The following is an 18,067-nucleotide window of genomic DNA, read 5'->3' on the forward strand; positions in this document are numbered from 1 at the left end:
CATACAGTTTTTGAGATTCATGCGTGTTGTGCATGTATCAGCAGTTTATTTCTTTTTAATGCCTAGTAGTATGGTATGATGTAGACTTTTTAAAAATACAGATTTCCAGTTGCAGAATCTTTTTTTTTTAAGTTGGCTTTAGTGTCTTTGTTAAAATCAAATGAGTATAAGTGTGGATTTACTTCTTTGCTTTGCATTCAGTGTTTAGTAGTATGGTGTGAAATAAGCATTTGTTTCCCCTCATACAAATTTCCAGTTGTTGCAGAACCATTTGTTGAAAAAAATTTTGCTTTCCCTTTGGATTGCTTTGCCTCCTTTATCAAAAATCAAATGACTGTGTAAATGTGGTTTATTTCTGGACTTTCTAATTCTGTTAATATTGTCAATCTTTATGTCAGCTCCGTATTCTCTTGATTACTATAGCCTTATAGTAAATCTTGAAGTCATATAAATCCTCCAGGTTTGTTCTTTTTTGAGATTAGATTCTAGATTCTAGATTCTAGATTCTTTGCATTTCCACTTAAATAATAGACCCTGCTTGTCTCTTTCTATAATAAAGCCTCTGCAGTTTTAACTAGGATTATAGTGAATCTACAGATCAATTTGGATTGATAATATCAGCTCTTAACAATATTGAACCTTCCAATCTATGAACAAATGACTTCACTCCATTAGATCTTCTTCAGTTTCTCTCAGTAATGTTTTATAGTTTTCAATGCCACATTAAATTTTTAATGGATTTTAAAATTGTAATTCTTCTTCCCTTCTTCCTAATTAAGGCTCTGGATCAGTATCACTATATGAAGTAGAAAGATGTCAGCAACTATCGGCTACAGGTAAGACCATGTTTCATTTTTGAAAAATGGGCATAACAATGAGCATAATAAATCTGTCCTTATATCTATAAGTTTATAAAATGTAATTCTGCCCTACAGTACAGTGGGGTTTATTTTTAGTTTTATAATGTGAAGTATCTTATATGACATTTATTTTAATCACTTCACACTTTGTTCTTACTGGTGCACATGTGTACATATTCATACATAAACACAGAGGTGCCTGTGTGTAAGTATAGGTATGAACGTGCTCTGTCAGTAAAAGGCTGTAGAAGCAATGGCCCCCAGTAACAGTGAGCACACCTCGTGTACAGTCTTCGTTTATAAATAATATCCCCAATTAAAAGGACTCCTTGAAGAAGTAGCAGATTCCAGGGTTGGGACAGGAGAATTACAAGATGATTGTGGAACATCTTGTGCCAGAAAGTAAAGAAGTTTTCAGGTAATGATGGCACATGTCAAATCTGGTACAATTTGAGTATCAAAATAAAAAATACTGGTGATGGGATAGAACTGATTGAATAAAGTAGGAATCTATTAGTCCGTGTGGATAATAAATAAAAAGAACAAAACAAATAAATAAATGAAATTGAATGGAAAACTGTTATTTAAAATAGAATGGCAACTAATAAATGAAATAATGAAGTTGGGAGTAAAAAAATCGCCATTTTTTAATCATGATAGTAATAATTTATTTAGTTGTCAGTCATCAATGGATCCTAAATGAGCAGAATCCTAAATGTTTAATGAACTGGGATATTTATGTTTTCCAAGTACTTACTAGTTTTAAAGGGGGAAATAATAAGTGTATAGTGGAGATAACTGCTAAACAGCACCTTCACCAGCTGAGCAGAGTTAACATCCCCAGGAATGAAACCCTGATGTGATGCACTGAGAAGGCCACAGTATCACTTATACAGTAGACTTTCTACACCAGAAATTCAATTAATATAACTTAATTACATTTTAATGTATATATTTGCTTCAGGGGGACTCATGTCGTGAATATACTTACATTCTTGTAGATTTCTCTAACGTAATCTAAAAATTCTTTATAGTACTTACAGATCATCAGTATTTGGAGAAAACCCCACTCTGTGCTATTCTGAAACAAAAAGCTCCTCAACAATATCGTATCCGAGCAAAACTGAGGTCATATAAGCCCAGAAGACTCTTTCAGTCTGTTAAACTTTATTGTCCTAAGTGTCATTCACTGTGAGTATTTTCCATTATAAAACAGAAGTTTTCATTTAATAAAATTTGTGTATATATGTTTTCTTATGTATCAGTTTAAGTCCTGGCAATGAGTAAATTATGGTTTTAATGTATTGTATTTTGAAAGAATGATAATGTTTTTAAGAGAAAATATTAATTCATAATAAATCCTTCTGATATTTACTAGTAGTAATACATAAAAGTAGGTGCTGTTTTCAGATCTGAAATTCAACTTAGCTCTGGTTAAATGCAAACAAATAATAAACTATGAAGATATTTGGGGAGACTTTCTCATTTGTTACAAATCTTCTTGAAAGTGAACCATTACTAACTAAAATTCTTAAATAGAGAATAATTCTGGGTAGTTGAAATTTCTAATTAAGTGATATAGAAAGCCTTGTTGGAAATATTTCTGTCCTGCTTAATAACTACAATATAGTGAATGTAATTTAAACTGTTGTTAGTAATCAAGGATTTCTCACTTCCTCAGTCTTTTTTCTGAACATCACTTATTACATAAATAAATAAATTTTAGGACATTAGAATAAAAATATACTTATTAGCTGAAGATATATTCTGAAAATTATTTTAATCCCTCTTCCTCTTTTTTGTGCAATTTGACTATCTTCCCTCTAAATATGTAACACATAAATATATATACATCTCTATTATATTTGTAGGTGTATATTGTTTGTGGGTGCTTCTGTGTACACTAATGTACATATATTTTCCCTCCAGAATCTAAGTGTAATACTGCTGTGCAGATTTTTGATCATCAGATCTCCTTATATAAAATGGGAGTCTGTCTTCCACCCATTTGGGCTTGAAATGATATTTGGAATTAAAATATAAGTACAGATATTAGGTAGTTCTTGAAGTATTATCAAGTTATAATTAGTAAAAACACATAGCTTTGCCAAACAAAACCACCCTTTATGATCATTTTTTTAAGCAAATACAGAAGTCATCTCAGAAAAGTTAAGAGGTTTCACCTAGTTACACAGCTGATTGGTGACAGAACCAGGACAAGGACACAAACCTTTTGATTGCAAATTATGCTGTTTCTACTGTATCATACTTTACCATATGACTTTTAAAAATTATCATTCTAGATTAAAAGGAATCAAAAGGAATATTAGTAGGTACCCTATGAAAGTGAGATAATTTAAGTGGTACGTGGATGTTTATCTTGAGTGAAGACAGGGATCTCCTGCTGGAAGGTTTAGCATTCCTTATAGAGAACAGTTTGGTGCTAGAAATAATTATAAGTAACCTTGGTATCACCAAACCAGGCAAAGAAATTGCTGGTGGCCAATGTAATTATACTATGGGTCTAATTAGCCATGTAGTATCATCAAATATCTTTCTGTTGAGTAAGAGACACTTAATCTGCAAAGTGAATTGTCTCCAGATTTTAAAGTAAGTAGCTGCCTCAAAGGCATATGAACAAAATTTTTATTGGATAATTTGTTAAATTTGACCTTGCAAGTTTATACCAGTTGTTTTTGTGTTATTTCATTGTTTATTTTAGGCAAGAAGTTCCACATGAGGGTGATTTGGATAAAATTTTGCAAGAGGGTGCAACCAAAACCCCAGATATCAAACTACAAAACACATCATTATATGATTCAAAAATCTGGACCACTAAAGATCAAGGAGAACGAAAAGTAGCTGTTCATTTTGTGAAAAATAATGATATTCTCCCATTTTCAAATAACTGTCTAATTTTGATAGAAGGTATGATATTTAAGTTACTGTTTTATTAGAATACGGCTTTTGCTTATGTCTTTCTCTGGTTAATTATTGTTAAATATATTTAGGGGCAGCCTAGGACACACAAAGTCAAAACAGTGTTCATTTAAATTTCAAACAGTGTAATATATTGCATATAACAACTAGATTCAGATACATACGTACAAGTATGTATATGTTTATCTGAAAGACATTTTGAAATTATACATTAAATTTAAGTGTTTGCATTTGTCTATCTTGTTGGATTTGTACTTGTAATCTTAATGGGATCCAAGCTGGTTATTGAGCCGAATAATAATCAGGAAGCTGCTTGTTACGTACAGTTGCTATTATTTTGGCCTCTGGATGTCACTCTTGTGTCATAAAAACAGCATGAAAGTCATCTCGAGCTAAATCAAGGAAGGGACCCTTAAAACAAGTAAAGATAATGACATATTTTAAAAGAATGAAACTTTGAGTCAAATTTGGTTTTGTATTTCTTTTATCCTTTTGTCTTATTTTATCTAATATATATCTAGTAATCCATAATAGGAGACCATCATCTTTAATTTTCATTAGGGAAACTTCAGTTTCATTTTGTAAATGAACTGATTTTTATTACAATGGATTATGATCATTTTTAGTGCTGATATTTTTCTATTTATAAAACAGTCATTTTAGAAAATAATATATATGTGTGAATATACATATATATAAACATTGGTATTATTTTCATGAACATCTCGTTTTGATATATTTATAGTGTATCAGAAAGTATTTTAATTAATTTCTATGTATCAGTTCATTTAATTATCACTGTGAAGTTGGTACTGTTGTGAGTTGTTTTTTATACATGAGAAAACTGAACCACAGAGGAGATAAATATCTTTCCCAATACAGGTAGTGAGTGGTGGAACTTAACTGTGTCCTGTTTTTTGACATAATAACTCTGTGATGAACTTCGCCTCCCTCCAGATGAAGTATAATTATGGGGATACAAGGAATTAAGTAAATGTTGCCCAATAACTTTCTGGTAAAGTTATCATAGTATGCATATGCTTTAGTGCATATGAGATTATCTGTTCCCCTACTCTCATACCAGTGCTTTTAAATACCAATGCTTTTATACACCAATGCTTTTAAAAACTTGGCCATTTTGAGTGAAATGTGATATTTCATTAGCAGTATTTTAATCTGTACCAGGAGATAGACTTAAAAACAGAAAGACAGAGACACACACGTACGCAAAAACGGAGTAAGACTGTTTTTATGCCCTAAAAATAAAATAAAGCCATGATCTTGTCAGGCTTTATAAGAACTGTCCTTGTAGGGCCAACAGAGAGGATGTCAAATATGCCTTAGGGTCCTTCTGTGCTGTGCTGCTTCCCACAGGAGTCTATGCTAAAGCCAAGTTGGCCTTGAGGGTCCAAAGGAAGCTTGAATAAAGACATCCCCTTAGCTCCTAATCCTATCTGTAATTAACAGGCATCCCTCAAACTTTCAGTGTCATCTCCTGCCCGTCCTCAATTCCCATCCCACCCTCCAGTCATATTGAACTGGTGACAATTCCTAAACCCAGTATATTTCTCTGTGCCATTCCATTGCTATTCTACTGAGAATTTCTGTTCTAATACATCTTCAGAAGTGAACTCAGTAATTCCCTTTATTTGGCAATTCTTATAAAATATTTAATGAGCATCTGCGTGCATAAGCGCTTTTCTGATGCATCAGGCAGATCTGTGTGGTTCTAATTACATACCGTGTGAACTTCTAGTAGAACACTTTTCTTCTTGTATTATATTTGTGTTACAACTGTCTGTTTATAGATATGTTTCCATATTAGAATGTAAACTCCCTAAGGTCCAGATACATGTTATTTTAATCTACGTGTCTTCAGCACTAGAGTAGTACACCTGGCACATAACTGGCTCTCAGTAGCTATTTATTAGATACATAAGTCCATCCAACGTAAAACACTTTACCTTACAGAGCCTTTTTAAAAAGTCAAATGAGAGTGTATGTGAAAGCACTTTAAAAGGGTTTCATCAAAATGTGAGCTATTTTTATGTTATCATATTTCTCAGTATCATAACTCTAACCATAGGCTAGGATCTAACTATAGTATGACGTGGCTGAACTGTGGTTGCCAGCTATGGCAGAGCTGCAGGAGGAGGTATGGGAAGCCAGGGCAAGTTAAAACACTGCAAAGTTTGCTGTTCCTACCAAGATTTAGCCACTTTTTTAAAAATAACACACCGTGGATTGTTGAAGGCCTTTGGTTAATTTCTAGAGTTCTGAAAAAGTTGAGTTTGACAGTTTTTGCCAGTGTTATTTTTGCTGTTATGGAAAAGTGTATTTTGGGACATTCTTACACTGCTATGCCAGAAATGCTTCCCCTCACAATTGAATTTTAGCATTATAAATTTTACACAAATTTTAGGAAATGCACAGAATCACTTTTATAAATCATATTCTCTTTCCCTGGGGAGGAAGAATTACCAACCTAAGTGAAAAGTACACCAAGAAAGGTACCAGTGGGTTTGTGTTATCATTGGTAATGCTGCTTTCTAATAATGGTGCACCGTTGAGCATGCTGTTTCTTCTCAGCCAACATGATTTTAATGTCCACCCTGTCATAGCATTAGGGTAAGTGGGATGATTTTCACAGTAAAAAAATGAACAAACACTATACATGAATTCATATTACACAATCTGTTCACATCTGTATTTAAATTTAATGTTAAACTGAAAAGATTTAGTTCAAATTATTATTATATACTAGTAGTATATAGCAAATTTAATAATAGGAATCCTGTCATTTTATGGCTCACAACTTTACTCTTTTTAGATCATTTGAACCATAGTGTTCCTTGCATAAAGAGCAATTTGTACAAATTTAAAGTTATGGTTAATATTTTACAAACTTTATATTTTGTTCAAGTCTCAGCATTTTTGCTCAGTGCTTTCTTTAATCAATGAATAAGATCCTAAGTTTACAAATTATTTTAACAATAAATGTGTAAGTGTATTAAGAGTCTTAACTTCATGGCATGCATTGCCTTTTTCTGTTAGTCCTTTTAGTCTTATTATATATATCTCATGTGGTACTTAATAGGTACTCCATTTTTGCCTATTTTATACTTGTAATACTTGAAGGATTTATTTATTCTCTTTTAATAGGAGGTACACTCAGTGAAATCTGTAAACTCTCAAACAAGTTTCATAGTGTAATTCCTGTGAGATCTGGCCCAGAGGACCTGGAAGTCCTGGACCTTTCAGCACCATTCCTTATACAAAGGAAAATGCATCACTATGGGTATGTTTTCAATAATGGGAATTTGGGGAATTTTTATTTTTATTTATCTATTGCTTGTTTTTTTTTTTTTTTTTTTGTTTTTTTACTTTTTTTTTTGAGTGATACTCACTTTACAATGTTGTGTCAATTTCCAGTGTGGAGCACAATTTTTCAGTTATACATGAACATACCTATATTCATTGTCACTTTTTTTTTTGCTGTGAGCTACCACAAGATCTTGTATATATTTCCCTGTGCTATACAGTATAATCTTGTTTATCTATTCTACATATGCCTGTCAGTATCTCACTTGTTACTATATAGTGAATGGATACTTACTGAGTACCAATTTATGTGTACTAGATTTTTTGGTATGTATCTGTTCTTTGGATGGCATATATATTGAGTGCCTGCAGTGTGCTAGGTGTAAGGCTACCCCAAAGGCTGAAATATTCCTTTATTTTCTTTCATAAGAATTTACATACTAGTTACAGAGAAAGGTTCAGAGCTGCATCCTAGTAGAAGTTAAGTGATTGAACTCCAGATTTTCAGTGCCACAAAATTATAAGTTAGTTGCCACTGAGAAACTGGAAGATACCAGAATCCATTAGGAACTAGAAACAGGTGTCCAGGTTTGGAAGGAGGCAATGCAGATAAAATCTGTTTCCGCTTGATGAAACAGTCACCCTGGAAGTGCCCTGCTTTGAGAAACCCTGGATTGTAGAATACATCTTGTCATACCATCCCTCTCCTTTTCCATCTCCCAAATATCAAATTCTGTCTTTTTTTTTTTTTCTTTTTAAGAGGTCACTGACATGGACTTGTTTTTTACACGCTCATCCTGACTCATTTGCGCTCTCTCCTCTCCCTCTGTTACTTTTTGTCTTGCCTTCCTAGTATCAGTCACCTTGGCCAGTCTAGAACCAGAAAAGCAAATATTAGTTATAAACTTTGGACCATTCTTCACTTACTGGAAGTCAAAAAGAAAAAAAAAACATTCTATTCAGGCTTATATTTTAGCAGGTCTCATAAGTAAATACTTATGACTAGATTTTAGTTTTTTAATAGATGAGTTTAAAATATGCTAATTACTGATACATTTAGGTTTTACTTCTACATTTCGTGTTGTTTTCCACTTATCATGCTATTCTTACTTCCCTTCCTCTCCTTTTTTTATTACTATTTTGCTAATTTTTATCTCCAGTCTTCTATTGGCTTGACTTATAAAAATGTTATTTTTCTCCTTTTCCCTCTTGTACTACTGTGAAAATAATGGATTCTCTAATTTCTACTTATTATCCTTAATTTTTAATTTGTGTACTTACTTTATCAATGTCTAAAGTTTAATATCATAGCCTTATTTTAAGGCAATAATACTCATTATTGGATTATCTTTTTCTGTTAAAGAAAAAAACTTCTATGTATTAGAAGAATGGAAGTGGATAACATTTAATATAGTTACCCTTTGTTTTACCCCAGCTTGCAGATGAAAAGAAGTCTGCATGCATCTTTGAATGTTGATTTTTATATTTTTATTCAAGCATACGTTCTTATCAACATCTTCTAAATATTAATATATAATAAAAAAGTAAATAAAAAGTATAATAAATGCAAATAAAAATTGCTTGTATTTAAAATGTTTGTAGGTAAGTAAAACATACCTGTACTAAATGATGTGCAATTTTAGTATATTTATACTGTTATATTGGTTTGTATTAAAAAAGATAACTACAGTATTAGGTATCATAAACTATGATCCCCTATGTGCTAGTACTGACTTCTTTAGTTAGAATAATTTTTCTCCTATTGGTTTATGTTTAATTAAGACCTTCACTATTACATACTGTTCACAGAGCCATAAAATGAAATAGTCCTTAGAGATTGTTTTTTTAAACTTTTTTGTTTTACCAGATAGGAAAATAGCCAGATTAATTAACAGTCTGCATCTGGAACCATTCTGATTCTCAATTTACAGTTGTTTGTTCTGAATTGTACTCTTTTTTGATTGCTTCTGTTGTAAGAAGCTTTTTTTTTTATAATTCTGTTTGTAATATACATATTACAATATAGGAGGTGCAGTGCTCTTGTTTAATAATACACTTTTTAAACTGCATGCTTGAACAGCAAAAATGTTAAATAATAATTAAATGAGTTATAATATAATAAATTATTTTTACTGGTTTTTTGCTTTTATTAATTTCAGATGTAAACAATGTTCTAATCTGAGACCAATACAAAATCTAAATTCCCTGGTTGATAAAAGATCGTGGATTCCTTCTTCTGTGGCAGAAGGTTGGCTAAAGTTCTGTGTCCTGTAATTGTAACTGTCTTGTATAAGGTGATCTCACTGATTATATTTCAATATTTGCAGATATAGTAAAACCAGAGTAAAGGCTGAGCTAAAGTTTAATTTTCCTTAAGCAAAACCATTCATGGTGGTTATAACAAAAGTATAGAGTAAATGCTCAAAACACTTAAAAGCTTACTTTCAAGCATCTGCCAGTATTTTTAATTTACACTTTAATGTTCAGTAATCTTAGTATTAATCATTAGTTATAAGTACAACTTGTGAAAAATCTCTACAGTTCATAGTATCTTGGGATGGGAAAAGGTTTTAGAGATTGCTATTACAGCTTTTTACCCAATACAAGCTTTTAGCTGGAACAAGAAGAATCTTTGTATATCACATTATTAACTGTGGTCATCTAGCCTTGGCTTAAAACTCTTCAGTGATAGGGGACTCATTACACTGCAAGGTAACATGTCCCTTGATTTTTAGGTACAGTACTTAACAGTGAGGTAAAATCTGCTTACCTATAATTTTAACATGGGCCACATTCTGTCTACTAGAATTAGGATACTTCTGTTCCCGCTTCTATAGGATGACAGACTACATTTGGAGGTAACCTGTCAAGCCTTCATTGAGTCTGTTTCTCCAAGCAGGCATCCTCACTTCCTTTCCTATTTCAGTGCATTCCCTTACTATTTTATTTCTCCTCTTCAGTAAACATTCCATTTTACCAATGCTCTTTTCAGAGTTTGGCACTTACAGCTGGAAATAGGGCTGCAGACGTTGGCCAATTCATGAGTATGAAGAAAACATTTATTTCCCTAAAATTGGATACTGCTTCTACTTACCTGAAAATCTTACTGTATAGATATATTTATTTGTATACTTGGTTTTGTTTCCTCTCTCTTTTAATCCAGCTGCATGATACAGCTATCTTATATTTTGTTTGGGGTCCAGTGGGGTTCCAGGTTACTTTCACATGAGCTTCTTGCTGTGTGCTTCAACCTTGTTCTTCTCAGCCTGTACTTAATGTAGTTCTTTGTTTGCTTATGTGGTTGGTCCCTCAGGGTAGGTTTTATGTTCTTCCTTCTTGGTTTTAGCTGGCATTTTATGCCTATTGAGATCTTTCAAATCTTAGAATTCACTTCCTCTGTATTAACAATTTCTCTCCTGTCTGTATGCCCTAATTCATGTCTGTATGCCTTAATTTATTCTTCTTACTTGCCTCCTTTGTTAGTCCTATTTGAACATGAATTCCACAAATGGAAGACAATTTTCTAAGCCTATTGAATGTCTTCCATTTCCAGATACAACATAAGATGTTTACTTTTACCTATAAATTTTCATATGATTAAGTATCTCTTTAATTTCTTTCTTTTTCTTCATCTTACCAAATTATGAAATCCCAGATTCTGATGTCATTCAACCAGGTATCTCTTAAAAAATAAGTGATCCCTTTGCTTACAATACAAAGGAGAGAAACATGTTACAAAATCCTAAATATTAAACTGCATGCTATTTTTTTAGAACATTCTGGTACTTTAATTTTGTCTTTCATAAAGCCAACATGCAATGAATTGCCTTTCACAAATCAATTTTTGTTTTCCATTGAGATCAACTCATTTTAAACACATGCTATATTAATATTTAATCAAAAAAAAGATACAATTGCTCATGAGTCATTGTCCCCATATTGGTATAATGTAATGTTCCAAAAGGAACCTTTTAAAATGAGCTTAATATTTTAGGGAACAAAAAGATATATGTATAAGTTTTTTATCTCGAATTATTTTAGTAAACAAAATTAACATATGTAATATCATAAAGCAATTTTTTCTTTACTTTGATTATAAGAAATAGGAGATTCATATGGTTTCACCTTTTTTTCCTTCATATTAGTACTAGGTATTGTACCCCTCCAATATGTGTTTGTGATGACATTTACTCTTGATGATGGAACAGGAGTGTTGGAAGCTTATCTTATGGATTCTGTAAGTAACAGAGGTAGTGAACCTATTTCTAATTAAAAGATAGTACTTTTTTGAATTTTAATATATTTATTTATGCTTACTTGATTACTGAGAAGAGTTAAGGCAACTCAGAAGAATAAATAAAAGACAAGTACATAAATCTTAAATGGTCTATGTATTTATCTCTCTTTTAATTTGATACTGTAAAATTTAATGTCTGAATAATGAAAAATTGAGGAATAAGAATTTGAGGAAAGAGTTATTGTCCATGCTAGGCAGAAGTTCTACTCTGGGAGTCAAAGGCAGAAGTGTGGCCACACCCACAGGCATTATCTATTGGTATTTCATTGGGCTTTTTAAGCCTCTATATTTCATATTAGAGGGAACAATATTACTTTGATAGGGAGATAGTTATATTGTGTGAAGCTACGGAGCTGTCCACAAGGTCACCTTCATTTTCTGACTATTCTAAGTTAGGGGATTCCCAAACCCCCCCATTACTTCTGACACCAGTTTCAAGTTAAGAGGTCCTCAAGACCAACCTTCATTTTGATAATTGACTAGAAAGACTCACAGGACTTGCTGAAAGCTATTATGCTTACTGTTACAATTTATTACAGTAAAGGATACGGATTTTAATCATCAAGGGAAGAGGTGCATAGGGCATAGTCTAGGAACGTTTCAAACATGGAACTTCGATTTGTTCGCTTTCCATAAAGTAGTGGACAGTGTTGCTTTCCTGGAAATGATGTGTAACAGTACACGTGAGATATTGCCAACCAGGGAAACTCAACTAAGCCTTAGTGTTGACAGTTTTTGTTGGCATGCTATTGGGTAGTCGTGATTGGCTGCCCATGTGACTGCTCTCAGTCTTCAGCCCTACCAGTGGTCAAGTTAATACCACATGCTCCAAACTCCCCACTCTAAATCACAATGTTAATGTGACCCAAGGTCTCCAGGCAAACAGGGACCCTCCAATGAGGCATGATGTTCCAAGGGCTTAGAGATTACCTCTCAGAAACCAAGGGCAAAGGCCAGTGAGGTTAAATTTTTCACTACATACATTGGGAAAGAATCTGGGGTCAGGTTGAGAGGAGAATTTTTCTCCTGCCTAAGCAATTCTTTTATCCACTTATTAAATAAATATTTAATGAGCACCTGCTATGTGCCAAGTAGTATTCTTTGTAATGGGTGTATAGCAATGCATGAAGCAAGCAAAATCCTTCCCTCCTGAAACTTACAATCTAGTAGAGAAGAAAAATGAAACAAATAAAGATATACTGTATATTACACCCTTTTAAACTTAACACCTAGACATTGTAGGAACTCAGTTATATGCTGTCAAGAGAATAGTAAGCCTCACTGTATTCTAATCATTATTCTTATGATAAGTCAAAGTAGTTTAACTTGATTTTATAGAATAAAGTGTTTATAGAATAAAGTGGTAAATCAGATATTAAAGTGTAGATTAGCACTCTAGTTGATGCATTCTACAATCTTGATAGGGTGAAATAGTCTAGATTATTATAATTAGATAATATTCAAATACTTTTTTTATTAATTATAACTTCTAAAGAAGATAAATATCATTTCCTTGTTTCTTCTATAATTTTTTTAAGGAAAAATTCTTCCAGATTCCAGCATCAGAAGTCCTACTCAATGACAACCTTCAGCAAAGTATAGATATGATCATGGATATGTTTTGTCCTCCAGAAGTAAAAATTGGTAGGCAGTAATATTTTAATAATCCCATTCATTCTTTTTCTTGAAATAACACCTAGCATATGGCTAATCTATGGACTTTAAAAGGCATAGAAACTTTGAAATCTGAATTCAGGTAAGTTGCTAAGTCAATTGATTATACTGTATGGTCTACCTGCGTATGAGGACATTAGGAGGGATGAAATAGGTAAGAATCATAATTTCTGAAATGAAAAGATTTTTTAAATGTTTTAAAATGTCACAAAGGGGAGGCAGTTTTGATCTCAAGCACATTTAATACTATGTTTATGCATACAAACATTAACAACAGGGATGAAATTTTGACAGGAAACATTTCTGACAACAAACCCCATTTCACCAGTTTAATTCATTGATGAATTCTCTGTTCAGTATTAACTAGTTTCACATTTACAAGTTTTTATTTTACTAAGTATTTCTGTCAGGTTTAGTTTTTTTCTGTGTAACATTTGATTTATCAACCAGTCTTCAGGTCAGATTGTATTGATTACACCTGCTGCCACTGAGTTTTCTTTTGTGGCCATTATTTCCATTTATAATGAAACTTGCAGATCTAAATCATACTCAGACAATTTGACTTCTGCCAGCAATGTTTCATCAGTAGCAGATTTTACCAGCTGCAGATTTAGCTGTTGTCAGTTTAACTCTTATAGGTTATTTTCAATCAGGCTTTATTTTTCCCTGGTCAATCTTTGCAATTTATAACAATCAAAAAAAATTAGTTTTTGTGCATTTATAGCTAAGTTTTAATTTAAATACTTTTATTTGATGTTTGGCTGTTTGGATTCTTTTGGATAGATTTCTGGAAATAAAACTGACATGTCAAAAAGCAAGGGGCTGGTAGGCCTTTGATACATACTGCCAGGTTGCTTTTCCAGAGTATTTTACCTATTTACAGCTCTACCAGCAGTGCAGGAGAATGCCTCTCTTGCTTGACCCTTGCCCAATATTGAAGACAAAATTAAATGTCTTTCAAATTCAAAGTTGAAGAAATATTAAGAGAGTATTCTAGAAGTTATAAATAGACTTAAGACTGTGGTCATGACCAGAGCTTGGAAATGGCATCTTTGACTGCCAACATGCCTGGATTCAGCACCTGTTACCTGATGGGCGTTTCAGAAGACAGATGTGAGGTCTTGAACTGGTTTCTTTGTAGTCAGCTAAGGAGGAAAAAAACAAAACAAAACAAAACAAACAACAAACAAAAACAGATGAGATCAGTAAGCAATAATTAGGAGGGAAAAAAAGGAATAAAAATTGGAAATGATTTAGGTTACAGCCTTTGCCATCAAACATTTTGAAAACCTCACATTGAATTAGTCCTTCCTGTTGGGAAAAAATTCAAATCAGAATTGCTGCAGAGCAATAACGAATCCATTGTTTATTTGGAAGAGTAAGGGTATGAAATTTGGTGAGTGTATTTACTTCTCAAGCTAAATTAAATATGTTAATTTTTCTATCTAATTATTATGCTTAGATACATGTTTTAGAGCTGTTTAGTTTTATTTCAAAAGCATATTCTTTTTGATTTGTAGATGCGTATCCATGGTTGGAGTGCTTCGTCAAGTCGTATAATGTCACAAGTGGAACAGAGCAGCAAATTTGCTATCAGATTTTTGACACCACAGTTGCAGAAGACCTTATCTAATTTTGACATTCAACTTAGCATATGTAAAATATTTTAATTTTAGAAAACATTACTATTTTTTATGAGATTGCTATAAAACACATACACAAGTTAGCTCTGTATTTTCCATTTTAACAGCTATCTAAAAAAATTTTAACAATAGACATTGCATTATCTTAACTCCCTCTTGTAAGTTAAAAATGTTCCTGTTGCTCAAAATACCCAGTATGCTGGCTGCGAGGGATATATAAAAGAGAGACATCAAATAAATAAGGACTGTTTTCATTTACTCTCTGCAGTCCTTTCAAAGAAGATATTTTGTTACCCTACCCTAAAAAATCACTCTCCCTATTGGTTTTTCCACATACCAGCCACTGATTGCTCTGCCATCCACCATCCCTGGTTGAGCTGCTTTTTCTGCCCTGATTTTTACATCAGCAGTGGTTGGTGATTTTAGCATGCGTATGGGATTAGGAAATGTCCTTACCTTAAATCTCTCCGCTTTTACTGCGTGCAAGGATTTGTTTGATTTGTTTTGTTTTTGTACAAAGGAATCTGCTTAAACAACTACTCCTGGAAGAGGTGCTGGTCTGAGTGAGCTACAGTGTGCTTGAGAGAGTGATTTGCTCTAAGTGGGAGTGCCAGAATTGCTTCCTTTAGGTGTTGATACCAACGGAGGATAAATCCATTTTTTTCAGACCTGAATTATGTGCTTTGATTGCTTGTTTCTCTGCATGTTATTGGAAGTTATTCCATTCCACTTCAACCTAATCAAGTGATCAGATTGGCCGCGTCAGTGACTTATTTATATTACCCTTCTCGTTAGAGTCTTGTATAAACTGTGCTCATGTTTCAGATTGAACATTTAAGTGTTAAATCAGTATGATATAGGCTGCTTTTTACCTGACGAGGTTTGTCAGATTTAAAATCATGAACATTCAGTTTTATACAAATATTTCTGTATATTTGTATATATGTATAGATTTATATATGTTATTTGCTAAGGACTGAGAGATACAGATCTCCCTAGTTCAATAATAGTAAAGAATAAATAAATGCACACATTTTAGCTGTTTTATTTATTTGTCCTATCTTGAGCTGAGGCATGATTTGAAGTGAGGAACCAAAGCTGATATGTCAGTATAGCAGCTAGTTAGGACTGCCTGCACACCAGGTACTATTGCTAAGTAAGCACTTAACATGTATTTCAGTTTCAGAAGAACCCATTTTCCTGATAAGAAAGGCTTTTCCCTAATCAGGAACCCCAAATTTCAGAGGAATTTTGTTTTTGGAGCGACACTGGACAGTAGTTCATTGTGCCCAGATTTGAGCCTTGTCCCCTTTGTTGTCTGTGTGAATCTTCTCGTCAGATATAAAATTACTTAAATGTAAGAACACAGTTTGTGTACAGCCTCTTCCTCAGTTTCCAGACTCTGCAGCAGCCCTTGTTTTAGACACTCCTGGATTGTCTCTCGTAGCCCCGGCACTGTTCTGGGTGGGGAAGAGAGGGCCCGGCTTAGAAAATCAAAGACAGTCCATTCTTCAGATAGATAATGAAAAATCGTCGTCTCTTTCAGTGGCCACCCTCACTGTCCCCAATTCTTTATAACTCTCTTACGACTTCTGCCTGGTCATGTTGCACATTGGACGTTGTTTCTAAATGAGTAGAGAAAGAGTGGTGTTGATGGGCTAAAAGAAGCCAAACACATCCGTGACTACCTGGGAGAGCAGTCTCCACACCATGCTGGCCGCCCGGTTTTCAAATCAGCGTAGATGGTGTTGCCGAGCTGCTTGCACACGCAGGAATGGGCCAGAGTCTTCCCCCCGCCCGCCTCCCAGCTGACTGCCGTTCTGATTCCAAAGTCAGAGCATGTGTGTGTCACTAATGGTGACTCTCGGTCCAGCCAGTTCTCTTCTGCACTCTGGAAGCTTTCATTGGTGTCGGGAAAAACTCTACATCCTTCTGATTATTTTCAGTGTTTTGAATTTTGACCATGCTTTCCATCAAGTTTTGTCTTTATCCAGAATTTTTTTTTAATAAAAGTAATATGTACTTGTAAGAATTTGAAACAGCATAAAGTATGTAAGGTTGAACTAATGCCTGCTTTAACTCGTGCCCCAGAGGAAAGCACTTTTAACAGTTTTCTGCGTAATTTTCCAGACTGTTTCCCTAAGAACATGTAAGTATGTGTACAGATACATTTTTAAAATAGCATTATACTGTGAATATATTTCTGCAACTTGCTTCTGTCACTTTGTAGAGTAGATTTTGTTTTTTACGTCAGTACAATTAGAGGGAGAAACTTGTTTGTAATTGCTTAGCTTAAGAAACTTCAGTGGGGAATTCTCTGATTATTTCACTTTCTATGTTTTTGTGGTGGTTGGGGGTCTATTTAAGTGCTCTATTTCTTATCATGCCAATTTTGGAATTTTATATTTTTTAGAACATATTCATGTTGTCTGTTTCATTGAATAGTTATTCACAACAGTATTATTATTTAGTCTGTGTTTTGTCTGGTATTATTTTCCCTTTAAATAAATCTGGAGCCCCTGGGACCTGGTTTTACTGTGTTTCCTGGAGGTTTTTCACGTGATCAGAATTTTTAAAGCCTGTCCAGACTTCCTGATACAGGTTAGGACTCTGCCATGACATGGCTGTCTTGTAATACTTGTTTATGCATTAAAGAACTCATTGTGAAAAGAATTATGTTGATGTAAGAAAGGAAGCCGCCTCCTGTAATGCTTTTCATTTGAAAATTCAAGCTCTGTAAAAGCTACAATGAGTCACACTAATGTTCTAGAACACCGTTTGGGGAGAAATTTAGAAGTCTTCCTGTGCTGGTCCCTCTGATTATCTGGATAGTAGCAAAACCCCCCACTCACCCCAGGAAAAGGGGAGCCTAGTCACCTCATAAAATCCTGGCAGAGCTATCTTTCTTCTCTTCCTTCTTGTACTGGGAAATAGTATTGGAACTCACGAAGCAAGAACTCTCCATGCGCTCAGGTATGTGAGATTTTGTCTTTTGGCAGTCAGGAAACGAATCAGTAGCACTGTGTATTCTTTTTCCCCTGCAGTATTACGATTTAAGCTGTTAGGAAATTTGAGATCACTTGAGGTTTCAAAGTGATGATCATCTTACATGAAGATGAATGTCCCTTCCATTCAGAACTGCATCTGACGGGTAGAGAAGTGTCAGGCATCAATTACAATGATAAGGATAATGCATCAATGTATATGGGAGCTCTCCCTCAGATGTGCCAAGTGGTGAAACATGGATAGTTCAGAGACTCCTCTGCTACTTTTAGACCATAGAATCATCCTGATGAATGTCTGTTTTTTTCCCCTTGAAATCTAGGCCACAG

At 33.8% G+C, this 18,067-nt stretch overlaps 1 protein-coding gene across 5 annotated transcripts in view; it reads left to right on the forward strand.

Moving 5' to 3' along the window:
* Positions 1–17,266, forward strand: part of POT1 (protection of telomeres 1) — a 77,147-nt gene extending 59,881 nt beyond the window's left edge. For all 5 annotated transcript variants that reach the window (XM_032483579.1, XM_032483578.1, XM_006189153.3 and 2 more), the window contains 8 exons: positions 780–836; positions 1,895–2,051; positions 3,583–3,788; positions 6,963–7,098; positions 9,281–9,369; positions 11,267–11,358; positions 12,957–13,062; positions 14,613–17,266. In XM_032483579.1, the coding sequence (XP_032339470.1) occupies positions 780–836; positions 1,895–2,051; positions 3,583–3,788; positions 6,963–7,098; positions 9,281–9,369; positions 11,267–11,358; positions 12,957–13,062; positions 14,613–14,725 (956 nt within the window). In that variant the 3' untranslated portion in view covers positions 14,726–17,266. The remainder of the gene's footprint in view (positions 1–779; positions 837–1,894; positions 2,052–3,582; positions 3,789–6,962; positions 7,099–9,280; positions 9,370–11,266; positions 11,359–12,956; positions 13,063–14,612) is intronic.
* Positions 17,267–18,067: the final 801 nt, after the last annotated feature.

This window comes from Camelus ferus, chromosome 7, assembly GCF_009834535.1.
Source record: "Camelus ferus isolate YT-003-E chromosome 7, BCGSAC_Cfer_1.0, whole genome shotgun sequence".
NCBI lineage: Eukaryota > Metazoa > Chordata > Mammalia > Artiodactyla > Camelidae > Camelus > Camelus ferus.